At 38.7% G+C, this 20184-nt stretch overlaps 1 protein-coding gene across 2 annotated transcripts in view; it reads left to right on the top strand.

Annotated features, from left to right (window-relative positions):
• The window catches only part of necab2 (N-terminal EF-hand calcium binding protein 2), a 201238-nt gene that overhangs the window by 127987 nt on the left and 53067 nt on the right, over nt 1–20184 (top strand). For both annotated transcript variants that reach the window (XM_034684971.1, XM_034684970.1), the window contains exon 8: nt 8370–8449. In XM_034684971.1, the coding sequence (XP_034540862.1) occupies nt 8370–8449 (80 nt within the window). The remainder of the gene's footprint in view (nt 1–8369; nt 8450–20184) is intronic.

Genomic DNA, 20184 nt, shown 5'->3' with positions numbered 1-20184 from the left:
TACTTTACTTTACTTTATTTTACTTTACTTTATTTTACTTTACTTTGCTTTACTTTACTTTATTCTATTTTACTGCACTTTACTTTATTTTAATTTACTTTGCTTTACTTTACTTTATTTTATTTTACTTTACTTTATTTTATTTTACTTTACTTTATTTTACTTTGCTTTACTTTACTTTATTCTATTTAACTTTACTTTATTTTACTTTACTTTGTTTTATTTGACTTTACTTTACTTTACTTTATTTTACTTTGCTTTACTTTATTCTATTTTACTTTACTTTACTTTATTTTACTTTATTTTACTTTACTTTACTTTATTTGACTTTGCTTTACTTTACTTTACTTTATTCTATTTTACTTTACTGTACTTTGTTTTATTTGACTTTACTTTATTTTACCTTATTTTACTTTACTTTATTTTATTTAACTTTATTTTACTTTATTTTATTTTACTTTATTTTACTTTATTCTATTTTACTTTACTTTATTTTACTTTATTTTACTTCACTTTACTTTACTTTGTTTCATTTGACTTTACTTTACTTTATTTTACTTAACTTTGCTTTACTTTACTTTATTCTATTTTACTTTACTTTATTTTACTTCACTTTACTTTACTTAACTTTGCTTTACTTTACTTTATTTTACTTTACTTTACTTTACTTACCTTTACTTTATTTTATTTTATTTCATTTTATTTTTCATTTATATAAAAACATTTTATTCACATTTAACATTATACACATGACACCCAAACAAACACAGGGGACAATTCCATTAATAGTAACCCAAAACAACAAACAAACAAACAAAAACAAGATCAACAAACAGTACAAAACAACCCCAAAAAGGGCTGATACAGACAATACCACTCGCCTCACACCAACCAGCTTGACCTCTAGAATTATAAAAAATGTTAGCTGTTACATTTATTTATATTTTATTTTATTTTATTGTATTTTATTCATATTTATATCTTATTTTATTCCTTCTTCTATTAATATTTTGACTTTCTTACATACTGTTTATAAGAGCTCTGTAATGACTGAATTTCCATCCCCGGGATAAATAAAGTGTTTCTGATTTGCGGCACAGTAATGACGGTTTCTTTTTATATTCATACACTACTCTTCTTTCTTTTACTTTATCTCTTGATTAATTCAAAATGTGCATCTTCTTTCAGTCTGTATTAAATTAGAAATAAAGACGTGCTCATGCAGAAGTTTCCTGTAGCTACTTCATGCATCTGTATGTGTACACCAGCCGTGCCTGACATTATGTGACTGTGATGAAGAAGATATTTAAGCTGCCATCTGTTTGTCAGTCTGCTGAGACAGAAGTCTGTGAAACAGGAAAATGTAGCTGTTAATTTATCACAATGAGAAACAGAATGCATGCTGTGATTAAATAAGAACTGCACATGAACAAGTGAATAGTGTCACACAGAACAAGATGAGCAGACTACTTCTTTCTGTGTCGTAGATACTGTTGATTTTTGTGGGATCTTAAACTAAATATCACCGTTCTCAACTTGGAGTTTGACGCCTTTATCAATGACAGAAATATACAATCCTCTGTTGTGAGGATAGCTCATCAAACATGTATTTAAAGCCCTCTTTAAGCTTACATAACATAGAAAAAAAATTTGAATGACGATTTCCAAACAAATCAAATATTGAGCAATCACTAGAATAAAGATGAAGGGTACGCAGATTTAAAAGGAGTGATCATTTGGGTTATAAAACAGAGAGCAGGCTTTAAAGATTTCTCAGTTCTCTTTTTTAAAGTTGTAAACAACAAGGTTTTGTCTCTGCTCTTACCGTCTCATACAGTCACATAAAGTTCCCGTTAGTTTCTGAATCAAACACATCGCTCTTCCTCTGCAATATCAAATCAGGTCAGTCTACTTAGATGGACATAATGAAAAGTCATTGAAGGCTGCATAGGTTTGTAGTTGTTGTCAATGTTTAACTACACTGAATTTTGTTATTTGGTTGCCGCAGCTAAACCAGAACATGAAGGAGCCTATTTTCTTCATGTAAAATAAAGGGAAAAGAAATCACATAAAAGAAGATTTAATCTCAAGAATTTATAAAGATTTAATATCTGTTTTAACTGATACATGGTGAATGGTTGGCTGATGTGATCTTGCTTAAAATCCTGGCTTTAATTACATTTCATTTGTCTTGTAGACTTTTAGTTTGGTCTATAAAGAGTAGAAATAGTAACTGTAAGCTAACGGACAAATTCCACCAGATCCGTGTCCGGTCTGTCTCTGATATGCCAGGTGCAAACTGGCACAGCGTTACGCACACATGGCTGCGGTCACTGTAAAGCTCATCATAACATCGCTTTACAACATGCCCGCAAAAGCTGGGCTTACAAGCATTACTAAATGTTTTAGTCAATCAAACCAAGAGAACAAAATAATAATAATAAAACAACACAAATTCAAAGCAGTTCAGCACCACGGATAGCGACCGCATCATTCTGACACCCACTTTAACTTTTTCATATAATGAGAGCACAGTAGGTCACTGTATCAACAGATATACAGTTTAGTCAAATTGGCACAGCGGCCCACATCTTCATATACAAACAAAAAATCAATATGAAGTACTCGGCCTACTCACCACTGTTTGAAGGAGCCTTAAGCTCCGCGGACTTGTCCACGATGCACTGTATGTCCATTTTCTTTGATCTGTCATTCTCAATAGATAACATGACATGTCCACTCAGTCTGTCCTGTCCCATCGTGCTCATCAAGGGGTTTTTAGTTAGTTTTAACTTGGAGAATGAGCGCTCACTGAGCTGTGCCAGGCAGCTCTGTGTGACTCCTCATCTCGTGCTTGCAGCAGTGTGTTGGGGCGAATTGACTCAAACTTGTTCACAGTTCCATTTAAGCTGGTGAATCTTTGGGACAGTTGCTGGATGATGATATCAGGCATTAAAAACGTTCACCCGAAAGTTGCTCCCTGGGACAGTGGGGCGACTGTCTTCATCCAAGTGACGCCTAACTTTTCTAGAGCAAGAGTGGCAGACTTCAAAGCCTCATCAAATCGCTCTCTAAACTCCATCAAAACACTGATTGCGTTTTGGAGAGTAGATGCGTTTATTTCATTGGCAGATCTTCTGTTTTTTCTCACATCATTCACCTTTTCACAGATGGCCTCCCAAATCGTGTTTCTAACGCTGAGATGTCTCTGCTGGAGTTCACCGATGTGTTTATCTCCCTCCTCCACAAAGACCTCCAACTCCATGTCTTCAAACTTCATTTATCGCTTAAGACCACTCTGTTCTCTCAAACTCTACATGGTGACAGTCGATAGCAATCAATCAATCAATCAATCAGACTTTATTTATAAAGCGCTTTTCATACAATGACATTGTAACACAAAGTGCTGTACAAGAAAAACAGCTTAAAATAGAATAAATTAAGATCCCAGCCCCAGCCCCGACCCCGAACCCACCCCATAATCCTAAGGCTAACAACACAATATGCAACAATAGTAATAAAAACACTAAAATAAATAAAATAAAAAATAAATAAATAAATAAAAATAAAAATAAAAATTTGCTGAACGAACTGAGGAAACGCTCTCATGTCATCTTAGTGAGGAAACACTGGAGGTAAAATAAGATGTTAAAACTCAAAACAGGAAATTAAAATCACCAAAGTAAAATACATTTCTAAGATAATAAAAGACTAAAATATTAAACCATTAAAAGAAAATCAGATGTGAGACTTAAAATAAATAAATAAGTAGAATAAAAGTGACTAAATTTGAAATAGATAATAAATAAATAAATAGATAAAACTGTTAAAAATAAAAATAAAACTTAGTTAAAAGCTAGACTAAAAAGGTAGGTCTTGAGTTTGCCTTTAAAAATATTTATGCTCTGGGCAGCCCTCAGATCCTCAGGCAGGGTGTTCCACATGCGTGGGCCGTAATAATAAAAAGCTGCCTCACCGTGGGTCTTAGTTTTTACTTTTGGTAACATTAAAAGTCCACTACCTGAAGACCTGAGGGCTCTCACTGGCTCATATGATAAAAGCAAATCTGATAAATAAGAAGGGCCAAGACCATTAAGAGATTTAAAAACCAATAAAATAATCTTAAAATCTATAACACGCAAAATCCTCATTAAAATAGGGCGGTCCGCACCACTTTTGCACTCGTTATCATTTGCGCACGCAGTCTTAGTAGATCACCCGCAACACGCCCAGAAATAACACGTGCAAAATTATTATTTGCACATGCAAATTAGCGCTCGTTATTTGGGATCTTAGTAGATCAGGCCCTCTATGTTACTTGTATTTCACTTAACAACAACAACAAACCGTCAGCAGAGGGCTGTAGTACAGACATACATGACGAGCCAGTCTTCCTATGCACTTAAACACCATGCTGACTTTTAAACTTTATGTTTTAAATGAACTTTTTTCCTTCATAGTTTGAGATAAATAGGAGATGAAATACCAGTAGTTGGTTTAACTGCTGAAAGCATTTTTTAATAGAAGAGCGGAGGAGAAAAAGAAAACAAACAAATTTAAAGTTATTCTTATTTGATTTGTGAGACAGGCTGAATACGAGGAAGCTTTTTCATGATTCACACAACACATTGAAACACCAGCTGATACCTAATGGAAAGTTAAATGAGGTGTGTGTGGAACAACTCAAATTATGTTTAATTGAGAAGAAAGTCAAAGACCCCCCCGCCTCACCCCCTCTGCAATATTTGAAGGCTGTAATTCCTCACACACTTTTATAATTAAGTGGGACACTTATTCAAAGTCAAACAGCCACTAGGCTTTTATCTCAGACTATCTCCATGGTTACAAACCATGTTTAGTGGTTGAGTGTGTGTATGTGTGTGTGTGTGTGTGTGTTTGGTGCTGAAGGAGGGAGCTCCTAATTGACTGTCTGTTAAAGCTTTTAATGAAGAGTGGGCAGCCAGCTCTCTCCAATTAGCTGTGAGGGAGCCATCAGGGATCAAAAGAGTACAGACGCTCAGGAGAGAGCAGAGGGTGTGCGTGTGTGTGCGTGCGTGTGTGCGTGCGTGTGTGTGTGTGTGTGTGTGTGTGTGTGTGTGTGTGTGTGTGTGTGTGTGTGTGTGTAATGGGAAGGGGGTAGAGGTACAGGAAGAGAGAACTATGGAGGAAAAAACACAGGGGATTTCAGGGTGTGAAAGAGCAGCCTAGATACAGCAGGTCGTAGAAACTCCAGAATAAAACATAAAGCTGTGTTTTGGGACGCTGCTCTCAAACTTTTTGTTTGGACATAGCGTTGACATGAAGGTGATAAAGTATGACAAAAGTGTGCTTTGGGTTATAGTTAGGGGAGTGGAGAATAAGTCAAACAAAGATGAGACTCTCAGCTCAGAGACCAGGGAGGGGTTCCTGTGAGGAAATGAAATATTGCAAAGTCACCTGTGCAATAAAGAAAATGTGCTTTTGGATTGAAGATCTGTGCTTTTAATGGTCAACATTAACGGCTAAATCTTGATGAACATTATATTTAAGAGCCAGTTGTGGTTGGGTTTTTAAAAACCTTAAAGTAGCTGGCTTTGCATTTCTTGACATTATGCAAACAGACCCAGCCTCCTACTAAAAACCATATGAAGTCCTGTTTGTGAGTGTTGGGTATTAGACCCTCAATCTAGTATTAAAGGATGAAATGACCACTGCTGGGCTCCGGTCAGGGAACACAATCATAAGGTAGATTTAAGATCTTGTTGTTTGCAGAGTTAGGATCACAACACAGTATATTTTTTGGATTGATAGACTCAGACCTTGATTTCAGCAGCCACATTAAGACAATTACAAAGTCAGCCTACTATCACCTTAAGAATATATCAAGGATTAAAGGACTTATGTCTCAGCAGGATGCAGAAAAACTGGTCCATGCATTTATCTTTAGCAGACTAGACTACTGTAACGGGGTCTTTACAGGACCCCCTAAAAAGTCCATCAGACGACTGCAGCTCATACAGAATGCTGCTGCTCGAGTCCTAACAAGGACCAACAAAGTAGACCACATCACTCCAGTTCTTAGATCTCTACACTGGCTTCCTGTCTGTCAGAGAATAGACTTTAAAATCCTGCTGATGGTTTATAAAGCACTGAATGGTTTAGGCCCAAAATACATTGCTGATCTGCTGCTACTGTATGAGTCACCTCGACCTCTGAGGTCATCAGGTACTGGTCTGCTTTCAGTCCCAAGAGTCAGAAGGAAACCTGGTGAAGCAGCGTTTAGTCATTATGCACCATATATCTGGAACACACTCCCTGAAAGCTGCAGGTCTGCTCCAACTCTCACCTCTTTTAAATCAAAGACTAAGACCTTTTTATTTGACACTGTCTTCCTATCTTAGCTTATTTTAACTCAATTTAAATAAAAAATTTTAATGTAATTTTTAATATATTTCTTATTTTCCTTTTCTTTTCTATGTTTTATTTTATTTTTCATTTTAATTATGTTCTTTTATGCCTGTCTGAATGTCTCCAATGCTGTTAATGTTTTAATGTAAAGCACATTGAGTTGCCCTCGTGTATGAAATGCGCTATACAAATAAAGCTGCCTTGCCTTGCCTTGCATTTTACATAGTTAGTGGCTGAAATAAATCACATAATACAACATAGACATACAGTGATCAGCCTAGTAATTTCAACAGTATGTATACAAGTGAAATATGCATACCTTTGAGGTTAATAATAAATATACACTACCCGTCAAAAGTTTGGAAACACCTTCTCATTCAAGGGTTTGTATTTATTGTAATGATTGTAAACACTGTAGATTAATACTGAAGACATCAAAACTATGAAAGAACATATATGGAATTATTGAATGAAGAAAAAAGTGTTAAACAAAGCAGAATATGTTTTATATTTTAGATTCTGTAAAGTAGCCCCCCTTTTCCTTCATGACAGCTTTGCACACTCTTGGTATTCTCTCAGTCTGCTTCGTGAAGTGGTCTCCTGGAATGGTTTCTAATTAACATGAGCCTTGTCAAGTTAGCAATTAGTTAGCATGATATATAGCGAGGCTAATTACCAAACTCATCTGTACTGATGTTAAACAATACAAAAACGTCATATGGTAAATATAAATCATACAACATGAAGAGAGTTATGTTAATATGTTGTTTAAATCTCTTATCATCAGATAACTGCTTAGGGGAACGATCACAGTGAACATGCGATAAAGATAAAGAGGAAGTGGAACAACACGCACCTCCAAAATAAAAATTCTGATTAAAAGTCTCTGAATATGAACCAAGTAGCAACCTCCGGTCTTAAAATATGAAGCCAATGCGGAAATGTTAAAAAACTGCAGTTAATTGTCCGCCTCTTTACCCCACACTAGCTCCACAGAAGATAGGTTGAGTTCAGTATTTCCAATATGGCTCCCACCGACGATTGGCTTCAAAACAGCACTTCAGAAACAGATGGGTGACGTCACGGAGACTACGTCCATTATTTATAAGGTCTATGCTTTGAACATGAAGAATTCTCAACAGTTAGCCTCTTATCTACATCATTTCATATTCATGATGAACCCATGCTGTACACCACCTGCCTAGTGTTGGTGTTTTAATCAGGGAGACTGTACCAGTGTCACTTCATTTGTGGAGCCATGAACTGTCCTAAGGGTTGCTTCTGGATTCAGAATTTTCAATCAATCAAGCTTTATTTATAAAGCGCCAAATCACAACTAACCTTATCCTCACACTCTGTTCCAAACAGAGCAGGTCTAGACTGTACTCTATGTTCTATTATTAACAAAGACCCAACATCAAGACAGGATAAGATCCAGTCCCATCTTAAAGACAGGACTCAATCTGATCTCATCTTAATCCACCATGAGCAGAGCACTTTGCAGCATTTAGCAAGTTACAGTGAGAGAGAGAGAGAGAGAGAGAGAGAGAGAGAGAGAGAGAGAGAGAGAGAGAGAGAGAGAGAGAGAGAGAGTAGCTGTTGCCAGCACGTCCTTATCAGCTGGAGTCTGGAACATCCACAGCCGGAGGTGGTCTGTGGACAATAACTCATCTTATTATGATGCAAATTGTAAACAATTGAAACTGAAAACATTCTTGGTGGATTTATCCACGTGAAAAATAACATTACTACTTAGGACATTAATGTTACAAGATCCATTGGCATTATAACATGTGGTTTAGACTTGACATGAAAAGTACATTTTTTATTATATTGTATTTCATAATACTGATAAAAAGCTTTCCAATTTTGTTTTAACCCAATCATGCTGCATCTGATTTAGTTACAGTTCAGAGAAAAAACTATTACATTTTGTAATGTGTTTTAAGATTGTGTGTATCTGTGTGTGTATTTCTGTTCAGGTGCAATAGAGGTCAGGAAAGAAGGTCTGGAGGCTCAGATCAACCGGCTGGCTGAACTAATCGGACGACTGGAGAATAAGGTAAGGAATAAACACATGCTCTGTTATAACACAAACACTCTTATTTTACTGTTTTAGGAGGACGTTGCATTGACTTACTTCATTTGCCTGGAGGCTCACTTCATCCATAACCACTACATACCCGACCCCAGCCTTACTCAAACCCTGAGGGCTCGTTCTCACACCTGACACAAAGCTGAGTATCCTGAAGTGCTTCTGTCATTGATGGTTTTTAACTGCTACGAATGCACACATTGAATAAGTATACTTTTTTGTGCAGTGAAATGTGCCCATGGGTTGGTGGTCTAAAATGAGATGTAGTCCGGCTATCTTGAGATACCTAAAAGTAAATGCACCACCGGCCAACTAAAGGTGTTTCACAGTCAGTGGAGCGGTATTCTCTGTTTTATAATTGGCACAATATTAAGTTTGAAAGATGTGCCAGAGTAGGCAGGTACCCGAGTGCTCGCAGGCCTGTATCTCCTGACATCATTATTCTGCTTTCTGCATTGAGCAGCTGTTCTGATGAAGCATGAAAATAGGTCACAGCGCTGCCTCCTCCTGCACCAGCTTCACCTCTGGGAGCTTAGGTGGTTTCCTGCTCCTCCCTTAGATCATCAGTTTGTGGACTGTCTGTGTGCATGAGCAGATGCATTTCCTCATCAGTGAATGCTCAAACTTTACTAATGTGCCATTGAATTAACACCTGCTATTTAAAGGGAAAGGGGAGAAGAAGCTCAGAAGTTTAATTTACAGCATGCCCAATACTATAATTCATTAAAGGACTACACGTGATCCCTATGCAAATTTTGTCAATGAATGCAAAGACTGATGTCGACCCATCAGACATCACATTATTACCTCCTGCCTGGGGATGCACATTTTTAGTATTCTCCGTGATCGATCTTTGGAAACATAAACGATCACTTATCGATTAATCCCCCCAAAATTGTAGATGTTTCCTATGAGATAAACAACACCAAGTTTTTTCCCATAATCATATTTCCACAGCAACGCAATGTATTGAATAGCTACGGATCATAATGAGGCGCACTAAATGTTAAAAAATAATCTCTGCTGACATACAATCATGTGAAGAGACTACAACATGTGGATTTACTGCAACAAGAGACCTGCACAGAAACATATTTGAGACTAACAGAGTCCAGTTTTCTGTCTATTCGTTCTTATTGAGAAAAATAAGCATGTGTATGTGGTCGGGTGCCAGTCGGGAGCGCAACCGGATCATAATCAGTCCAGCGGCAGAAACACACTCAGACCTCTCTGAAGTTACTCGTCTGCAGACATACTAGTGTGGCAGCAACATCAGTCTGTGGGCTTTGTATCCAAAGAAGGGGAAATGTCCTGTGCTTTGTAAAGTTCTCAACCGAGAGGCGAGAAAACCGGTCTGTTGTCATCAAACAAGGTTGAGCTCGTAGACATTGAATGGGGAAGCCGTTTATGCCAAAGGGGGCGGAGCTAACTTCCTACTAACAACCAATAGCTGAAATGAAGTGACAGACAAAGTTTTCACAACTAAGCAGATAATCCTCCTCTCTCTCTTTCCTCACAGTGAGCTCCTGTGTATTGCTGATCTCATAAAAACATGTAGAGTCACAGAGTTCAGGGAAGCTGCCCAGAGATAGAATCAATGTGTGTGATATATTGCAGATGTATTAAAGCTGGTGTTGGTAGTCAGATTAGATAGACTTTTTGTTATACTGGTTAAAATGATTTTTATGTCCCGATGGTAATCAATACATAATGTGTTCTTAAAGAAGAGGTAAAAAAAGCTGCTATCTACAGCCGGAGTAAACCTGGGAAAACACCAACCAATCCCTGCCATCAGGAGCCAAATGATGAAACCAATCAAATCCCGTCCTGCCGTTCTGCCCGCCTCCTGCAAAGCGTACATTTCATGTTTGTTTGTGTTTTTAACTTTCACTATGACAATGTTTTGGTGTTTTCTTACCGCTGAGTGAGACATGAGTTGACGTAGTGCAAAACACAAACCATGTGCTGAGGACCGGTTTTTGAATCAGTCACCATCATATGGTCGTGAATCAGCGGCGCACGTGCATGTGAGCAGGGGTGTCGTTTTGGAGGAGCTCCGAGAGGAGGCGGGGGAGGGGTTAGATGGAGTCCTGAGGAAATGCTACATTCGAAATCATGCTAGTTTTCCATGACTACCAACCCTAGCTTTAATCTCTGATTGTCCATACGTCACATTTGGGTGAATAATTTGTATCATTTGCGCATATTGCACAATTCACGCTGCCCAATTTGCGCAATTTGCACCGCTACCCCACTTCTCTCGTCTTTTTATTGACTTTAAATGGAATTTGCGCAAATGATTTTATTCACGTTTGGTGTAAACACCCCATTAGTCAGCTGATTCACACTGAAACATCCTTTAAATGTAAAACATCTGGCTGATAGCTGAATGTGAAATGAGACCAAGTGATGTTTGTTCCACGTGATAGCAAATCTAAAACAAAAAGGCATGTTTGAGTCAGTCTTTAACAATCAATTAATCGATACTTGATTAATTGTTAACATCCCGACTTCTGCCTAATATTATACTGTTAGCTCAGGCCAAAACAGTCAAGACCTGAGGAGATATGGAATTCTCCAGACCTCTGAAGTTGTGCTGTGGTATCTGGCACCAACGTTAGCTGATCTTTTAAGTCCTGGACGTTGTGAGGTTAGGCCTCCATGGATCAGACTTGTTTGTCCAGCTCATCACGCCGATGCTGGATAGATTAAGACTTGGGTCATTTAGAGGCCAAGTCAACACCTTGAACTCGTTGTGTTCCTTCTTTTATTGTTCTGTGGTCCAGTTTTGGTGCTCACGTGTCTACTGTAGGAGCTTTCAGTGGAGGTCTGGTCAGCATGGACACCCTGCAGCTACACAGCCACATACACAATGAACGGGGATGTGCTCTGACTCCTTTCTGCGCTGGAGTTTAGGAGACTCTCTGACCTGGTCTTATAGCCATTACAGTTTGGTCCTTGTCAAAGCCACTCACATCCTCACACTCGCCCATGTTTCCGTCTTCCAACATAACAACTTCAAGGACGAAATGTTTACCTGCTGCCAAACATAACCCATCCACTGGCACTTCACCTGTCAGTCATGATGTCATGGCTGATGGGTGTGTCTTGTGTCTTACAACCATAGAGCTCCAGTGTTGTCCATAACTATTGGCTTAATCTCACATTTACTCTCTTGATACCATAAATACTCAGATGAAACTAGCTCCTGACAAATATACAGTTCCTGCATGTTTAAGTTATGTTTGTAGAAAAAAAAAGGTCAGCACCCAGACGTGTTTGAAGCCTTTTACTTTTAATAATGCTTCAAAAAGGATAAGAACAGGAAATCCACCAACCTCTTTGACTAGTGACCTGGCCTTACTCAAGAATCTACTCACATCCAGAGACTGAACATTCAATGGCCTACCAAGCTGCCAGCATGTGAAGGATTTGTGTGTTTGAGATGTTACATTGCCAAATTGGACGATACCAGAGCAGCACACTGACTCAGGAGGAAAAATGGAGGAAGCAGAGGAAGGGGTCGATGAGGAGGTGAAGGAGGGGGGGCTACTTGAGGAGTTAAGTAACACTAAATGATGGAGAGTAAAGAATGGAGGGAGGGCGTGAACAAAGGGAGTGGAGGCAATTATAGTCCTGGTGTCCAAACTGTAGTAGTGTCTTTCTCCACTCTTCTTCCTCCTCCTCTTTGTAGCAGATCTCTCATCCTCAATGCCTCTCCATCCTCTCCTCCCCCTTGTTCTTTACATCTGTCATTCCCTTCTTACCCCTCTCTTCCTCCTCCTCCTCCTCCTCTTCTTTCCCTCTCTCTGTTCTTCTGCATTGCGTCTGGTCCAGTACTGAACATGTTAAGGCTAATGGGATCCCCGCAGACACAGCTGTCTTTGGGAGAGTGCTCCACTACAGACAGGGCTAAGAATAACTGAACACTGAATACTGTGGGGGAGGGGTGGAGCTGAATATCTGATGAAATAAAGGGAATAACAGAAAGAAAAAGACTTTACAAAAATAGAGGAAGAGAGAGTGTTTGATCAGGTCGAACAGAACTCTTGTCTTGAAACAGCTGTCAGCTTTTGACCCTGGTTGCTAATTTAATATATCTCTGAAAGATTTAAACAGAATCTGACCTCTCTTTCAGAATAATAGAATGAAAGCCTTCCTGGGAACAGTCAGACAGAGACAGAGGCTCATCTTAACGGGGATGACTATACACTGTGAAGACAGGAAGTTGGGAGTCTTTCATACATGATTTGTTCAAGGTGGAAATGTTTATGAAGCCAGTAAACAACTGAAGAGTCAAACTTGGGAATGCAGAAATGACAGCTGTAAGGAATAATGTAGGGTTGACAGGTATTCATGGGAAATAGAATCTAGACAGGGTGAGACAAGACCTCGTCAAAAAGCGGAGGGATCTTGTCCACACTGAAGGGGAGGAAAGGTTGGACAAGAGCTTAAGATACAAACAGGTTGTTAAAAACACTGACTGAAGATTATTTTATTGATTTAAATTATGTATGTTTACAGTTTTTAAAAATAGTCCCAGTGATTCCTTGTCAGTGATCGTTCCATGGTGATGGATTCTTCTCTGCCTGTTGTGGTGGATTGAACATGAAACTGTCCTCATTCAGCTCTCCTTCTTCTCTGAGCTCTGCGGTTCACAAACTTTTAAAGGTGACATATCACGCTTTTTTCATCAATATATATTGGTCTAAGAGGTCCCCAAAACATGTCTTTAAAGTTTATGCTCAAAAAAACACTTTGAAATCAGATTTTGGTCTGCCTGAAAAGCCCTCTTCTTCAGTCCTCCTCAGAACACTCTGTGACCACGCCCCCTCAGGAAGTGGATGTGCCTCGGCTGTCCAGCACGTTGATCTAATGTTTACATGTTGGCTGAATATACACGGCTGCTCACAGACCCGCGTTACTTCAACCCTCTGAATCTGATCCAGAATCTGATCCTGACGGAGAGGCGCCTGCAGCAGGACCTTTCTGAAGGATTGGTCATAGATTTAGTGTTTCTTGTTGTTTTATTTATCAGTATGTCGACGTGTGTCTTGGTACACAGCTACGAACATGTAGCTATGTGGCTATGCTAACTAGCGCTAGCACTTATCCATGACAAATAAAAATCATCCACTAGATCTTCAAATCTCCAGACGTGGGGAGTAAACCCGACCTCTACAGAAGGGCAGCGGGACCTTTTCTGAAGGATTGGTCACAGATTCTGTGTTTCTTGTTGTTTTATTTGTCAGTATGTCGACGTGTGTCTTGGTACACAGCTACAGCTACGACATGTAGCTATGAAGCTATGCTAACTAGCGCTAGCACTTATCCATGATAAATAAAAATCATCCACTAGATCTTCAAATCTGCAGACGTGGGGAGTAAAACCGACCTTTGTGTTTATTAAGACAGCCTACAACTAGCATGCCTCCCTCCTAAGCTCCTTGTTAGCACACATGTTTACAGGTAATGAAAAAAGGAGGGGGGATTCAGTATTATTTTATACAGTCTATGGGCTGAACAAGCTCCGAGCTCTGACTCCGTGACAGACCGGATATTGTTGTTACGTAACAAAAACACTGAAGTCTGAAACGGCTCGTTTCACACACATTTACAGAAAGGTGGAGAAATCAGAGCAGGGGCAGAATGGATTTTTTTCATTCTCAGGGGGTTTGTAGACATGCCAGGGAAACATATTTCAGGTAGAGAACCATTAATAAGCCAATTTTGCATGATATGTCACCTTTAAAAAGAAACTAATGTCACAACTTTGAACCCTGCTGCTATCATCACCACCGCTCATGGTTTAACTTTCTTTGTAGAGATCACTAACCTAAAGTTTCTCTCAACTGCTCCGCTCCTTCATCAAATTGATCAATCAATCAAGCTTTATTTATATGTAGCACCTTTCATACAAATCAAATGCAACCCAAAGTGCTTTACAGCGATTGAAAACAAAAAAGAAGCAGAAATGAAACAATGGCAAGACATATTAGGGGAAGATAATAATAATGATAATATAAAAATAATAAGAATACAAATTAAAAATAATAACAACATAAAATAAAATAAAATAAAAAAGAGACTAATGCACACCAAAATAAAATATGTGTAATTAAAATAAGTTAAAGCATCAAAATTAAGATTAAAAATAGTTAAGATGGACAGGATCCAATATGAAAATGTCTGTAGCCTTCTGATTTAGCATGCTAATCGTAACTAGCATTTTAGCCACATTGTTTTGATGCAAACTGAAGCTAACGTTTTCCCCTCATCTTACGGTCTATGGTGTCAACAAGCAGAAGCTAATTGTGTCTGAACTCTTTTCTGTGGATTGATTTGACATGAAGTGTGATCAGTTTGTCTCTGGTGTTGATCATGTGAGTGAAAGTTAATAACCGTAAAAAGAAATGACCCTGTACGCACTTTAGTGCTTGTTGTTGCAAGAAGTCCCAAAATAAAATGAAACAACTCTTCAGTGTTTCTTTTTTAAATTGCTATAAAATATTTAAAAAGGTTTTAAAATTACATTTCCTTAAAATTAAGAAATACCCAAGGATTCAAAAAATAAACAAATAAATAAAACATGTATATGAAAATAAATACACAAGGAACAGAAGTAAAATGAAAGACTATTCTCTGAAAGGCCGTAGCTAATAATTTACTGTATTATTGTTAATGGTGTGGATTAAACTCCCCACATATCATTCATTTAAAACGTTTTAAAGATCATATTATGAAGATATCAGGGAATGACATCACAACCTTTTCAGGTTCATCTATTGAGTTCTCTCTTAAAACATGAGACAATCCAAGGAAGACAAACAATCTCATTACATGGTTTATTTGAGATTATAAATTGTAATGTTTTACTTGAAAGGTTGCTGCATTCTTAAATCTTCTCCACATTTGACTACTTGTCTTTGTGAAAGAGAAAACAACCTTTAAAAAGATAAACATGGATGACAACAGAGAGAAGTGAGGAAACACCTTACACAGAAGAAATAGGTCACCGAACTTTAACGTTGGACAGGATGTTTTCAGTAGAATGAAAACAAGACGAGGAAAAAGAAAAGACAGTTTCAGCTGAGTTACAGACGAGATGGAGGACTGCTGTAGTCAAAGCAGAGTATGGGAGCATACTAGATGTGGTTTCTCTCTTTTGCATGGTGTTACCTGCATGGATCTCAGTATTAAGACTGCAGGAGTGATATTATCACACTGCATCAGAGTGAATCATTTATTGTTTACTGACTAGATAATAAGACAGCGATGCGCTGAGTGATGTGGTGCCTGGTGAGATGAAAACAGTGCTGTGTGTTGGCACCAGTGCTTTGTGATAACACGTTACCATCAAATCCTCCTCAAAGTGTCAGATTCATGTTACCTCTGTTACTCAGTCTGACTTTCAATTCCTCTCGCTGTCCCCTGGGAGTGTGTTTGTTCTTTTCTTTGCAAAATATCAAGATGTATTTCTATCAGTGAGCTGCTGACAGGAGAATAAATCTGCTCAGTGGCAGAATGATGCCTGTGATTGAGGCTACTCGTCAGGTGTAGGGGACACAGAAACGAGGTGATGCAGCTTTTTTCCTCCCTTGCTTTCAGCCGAAGAGACATATGCTGCTATTGACAACTTTAACTCCAATGTCCTGTCAAAGCAGATCTTTAAGCTTCTATCAAAAGTTAATGAAGCTCGTAACTGGGTCCTCTGCCAGGAGAAAACTTGGCAGCTGATGCGTTCGTGGAAGCCAGTGTCTGTACTGCAGAACTGTTTGTGAGATACGCATCTCTCTCTGGCCAGATACTTTTTTTAAGCTCTCACAACTTCAAGAACATAATAAATCTTATTTTCAGACTGTTATAAATACTAAGATGTCAACTAATGCAGCTTGTTCAATAGTCAAACACATAAAGGGTGCAGACGCTGACCTTTCAGCGTAATGTCCAGACACCTCCCTGTAATTTATGAGTCTGATGTTGCATTAAATGTCAGGTTTGTTTGACCTTGCTCTATTTGGGATCATTACTTACAGTGTGAATGTCATGTAATGTTGTTGGAGTTGAATGTAACACATGAAACCATAAATTAAACAGGAAAATGTCCACTGAGGCTCTAAATCAAGACTGAGGTTGGGTTATTTATGGGTTAAGGGTTACTTTCTGCTTCCTGTCGACCATTTAGAAGGCAAGGCAAGGCAAGGCAGCTTTATTTGTATAGCGCATTTCATACACGAGGGCAACTCAATGTGCTTTACATTAAAACATTAAAAGCATTGGAGACATTCAGACAGGCATACAATAACACATAAAACAGAAAAGAAAAGGAAGATTAGAAATATATTAAAAATGACATTAAAATTTTAATTTAAAGTGGGTTAAAATAATCTAAGATAGGAAGGCAGTGGCAAATAAAAAAGTCTTAATCTTGGATTTAAAAGAGGTGAGAGTTGGAGCAGACCTACAGCTTTCAGGGACTGTGTTCCAGATATGTGGTGCATAATGACTAAACGCTGCTTCACCATGTTTCGTTCTGACTCTAGGAACTGAAAGCAGACCAGTACCTGATGACCTCAGAGGTCGAGGTGGTTCATAAAGTAGCAGCAGATCAGCAATGTATTTTGGGCCTAAACCATTCAGAGCTTTATAAACCATCAGCAGGATTTTAAAGTCTATTCTCTGACAGACAGGAAGCCAGTGTAGAGATCTAAGAACTGGAGTGATGTGGCCTACTTTTTTGGTCCTTGTTAGGACTCGAGCAGCAGCATTCTGTATGAGCTGCAGTCGTCTGATGGACTTTTTAGGGAGTCCTGTAAAGACCCTGTTACAGTAGTCTAGTCTGCTAAAGATAAATGCATGGAGGAGTTTTTCTGCATCCTGCTGAGACATAAGTCCTTTAATCCTTGATATATTCTTAAGGTGATAATAGGCTGACTTTGTAATTGTCTTAATGTGGCTGCTGAAATTAAGGTCTGAGTCTATGACTACACCAAGGTTTCTGGCTTGGTTTGAACATTTCATCATTGCAGATTGGAGCTGAGCAGTAACCTTTAACCTTAAGAAGAAGGCAGATTTAAGGCACCGCTGTGTTAACCTCACTTTTTAAACATGAGGCATCATCCACTTCTCATACACATTCAAATTAGATCAGATCTCTACGATGATGATGACAAATCTTTAAATTACAGGTGTAAAACCAAAGGTTAGATTTGATTGGTTGTTAACCGAGAAGTAAATAGACTGAGTTTGATACCACGTATGCATGGGGGGCAAAGGATTGCAGACGTTGGTGAGTAAGTGGCAGCTGCTAACCTTTTGGCCATGTCAGTGTTATATCACTACAATACATAAGATGCTCCTTCAAAACAACACAGACAAATTCATGTTTATGTATTAAAGAGGACTTTAAGTGTAGATTTGTGCTGCACAACCAACATCACACATCACCTCGATGTCAGTCCAGCTGTGTTCTATGGTTAGGGTCTTGATTTTCAAATGCAGAATATTCTTAGATTCTATAGAATATTCTTTCACTTATAAAAAGTTGAAGATTTAATTAGGGGTGTCACGATTCTTTTTAACAACGATTCGATTCGTATCATGATTCGTGGTTGCCGATACGATTAAAGGACGATATTGGTTCATTTAGAACGATACGATCTGAAACTATTCAATGACTTAAAATCGATTCAGTAACTTTTCAGCCAAAAAGTTCAACCAGTGTGACTGTGAAATAAATCCCTTGATACTGTACAGTCCTAGATTCCTGTTGTTTATTGTAAGAGAATCAATTAATTATGGTTATAAACAAACAAGTAAACAACAGAGTTTTGTCCTAGTCTCTGACTAAACATGCTGGAGAGGCCTGAGGCTTCTGCAGAGCTGATGTTACCTTGATGAACGTTGCAAGAGGTGCCTTGACGGTCAGCGTTGTGTGAAATCTCATGGCGCCTTAGTAGGTGGTTGGATAGATTTTTGGTGTTGCCGTGGTAACTTTACTTGACCTTTACATATCCTACAAACAGTGAGCGACTTATTTAGAACATCTCCGTCTTTGCAAAAGCCAAAGTGTTTCCACACGCTGGACCGCAACGGTGGCTTGATCATTTCTCGCTCGCCGGCTTCTCCTCTGCCGTCCGCCATGCTATGTTTAGTCTCCTGCTGGCGCGTGGCGATGACGTCACAGACAGGCAGCCTGAATTGAATCCAATGTGTTATTTCCTAGTATGGATACAATGGATTTATTACCTTTTAAAACGATGTTAGATCGATATATGTCGTCTGGAAGGCCAACTTGCTGAGCACAGATCGATGTAGTCGGATCATAGGAATATAAATCGATACATCGATGTGGATGAATCTTTACATAACTCGAATTAATGCAAATATTACCTTGTCTTAAAAGTACAATTTTTCATTTTTTTTTACCGGTGCCAGGTTGTTATATGCTATTCCCCTCATACGGAGGCTATAGAGCGTCTTAAGTGACAGAAAGAAGAAAGCTAACTGCCTTAAGAAGCAGAAGAAGAAAACATGAGCGACAGTCACTGGAAATACGTGTTTATAGTAGCGTGAGATTCAGAATCAGAGAAAATGCAGAGACTGAGCACGGCTTTAAGATGTAAACAAACACGCCACGCTGCTGCGTCACAGAAACACCGGCATAAACGTTGAGACAGACGCTGACAGTGCCCACTACTGGAGGGGAGGCTCCATTAGGAATAATCACTGAATAGATGCCTGTCACTATGGCAAAACTAGGACAACACCCATCCCTGAAGTATTCATCCAAAAGCTCAGTTAGTTGCTGTAAGTTTTTACTGAATGAGAGAGTTTCAGTAAGATGAATGTGTATCTTACCCGCCCACTGTGCCAGACCCCAGTGCCTTTAATTTCCCCGCTGCGTTTGTTGAAAGTCTCCCCGTTACCCTACATGCCATGCAGGCTCTATTCATTTACAGCAGCAGCAGTGATATCCATCAGTCACCGCGCTGACAGAAACCTGCAGGGACGCCTGTGATTTATAGGACGGAGTTTATAAACCTCTGACACAGAAACCACACCAAAAAACACAAGAGCTGAGTTATAGACACTGTTGAACTATCACGTAAAGTTTTTTTAAAACAAAAGTTATCTGTTAACCTCTATAATAGCAAAAACATAACTATGATAATAGGGAGTAAAGGGTGTTCAGATAAGCCCACAACAGGAGTAGATTTATCCTGCTTTGCAGTTTGGTAACTCAACTGTCAAAACCAAACCATCCAGTGATAACATCAACGAGGAATACACCTTAAGTTCATCCATCAAGACATCAGGTGGAAGGCAGGGTACCCCCTGGACAGGTCGCCAGCCTATCACAGGGCAAACATGGAGAGACCGACAACCATTCACCAGTGTTGGACAGTAACAAAATAAATGTACTTGAGTACTGTACTGAAGTACATGTTTTGAGTATCTGTACTTTACTTGAGTATTATTTTTTGAGGAACTTATTACTTTAACTCCATTTAAAGACAAATATAATCCTTTTGACTCCTCTACATTTCTATCAGTGCTCTAGTTACTCACTACTTTATCTTTGAAGTCAGCTGATGAGTCTTCTTTTCTGAAATCAGATCCCAAAGACCGTAAACTGTTGGTGTCCTTGTGTTTGGTTTGTCTCAGTGGTGTAGCCGTATTTGGGTTGAGCGTAGATCAAA

The sequence above is a fragment of the Notolabrus celidotus genome, chromosome 6 (genome assembly GCF_009762535.1).
Source record: "Notolabrus celidotus isolate fNotCel1 chromosome 6, fNotCel1.pri, whole genome shotgun sequence".
Classification (NCBI taxonomy): domain Eukaryota; kingdom Metazoa; phylum Chordata; class Actinopteri; order Labriformes; family Labridae; genus Notolabrus; species Notolabrus celidotus.
This window is presented reverse-complemented; position numbering and strand designations above follow the sequence as displayed.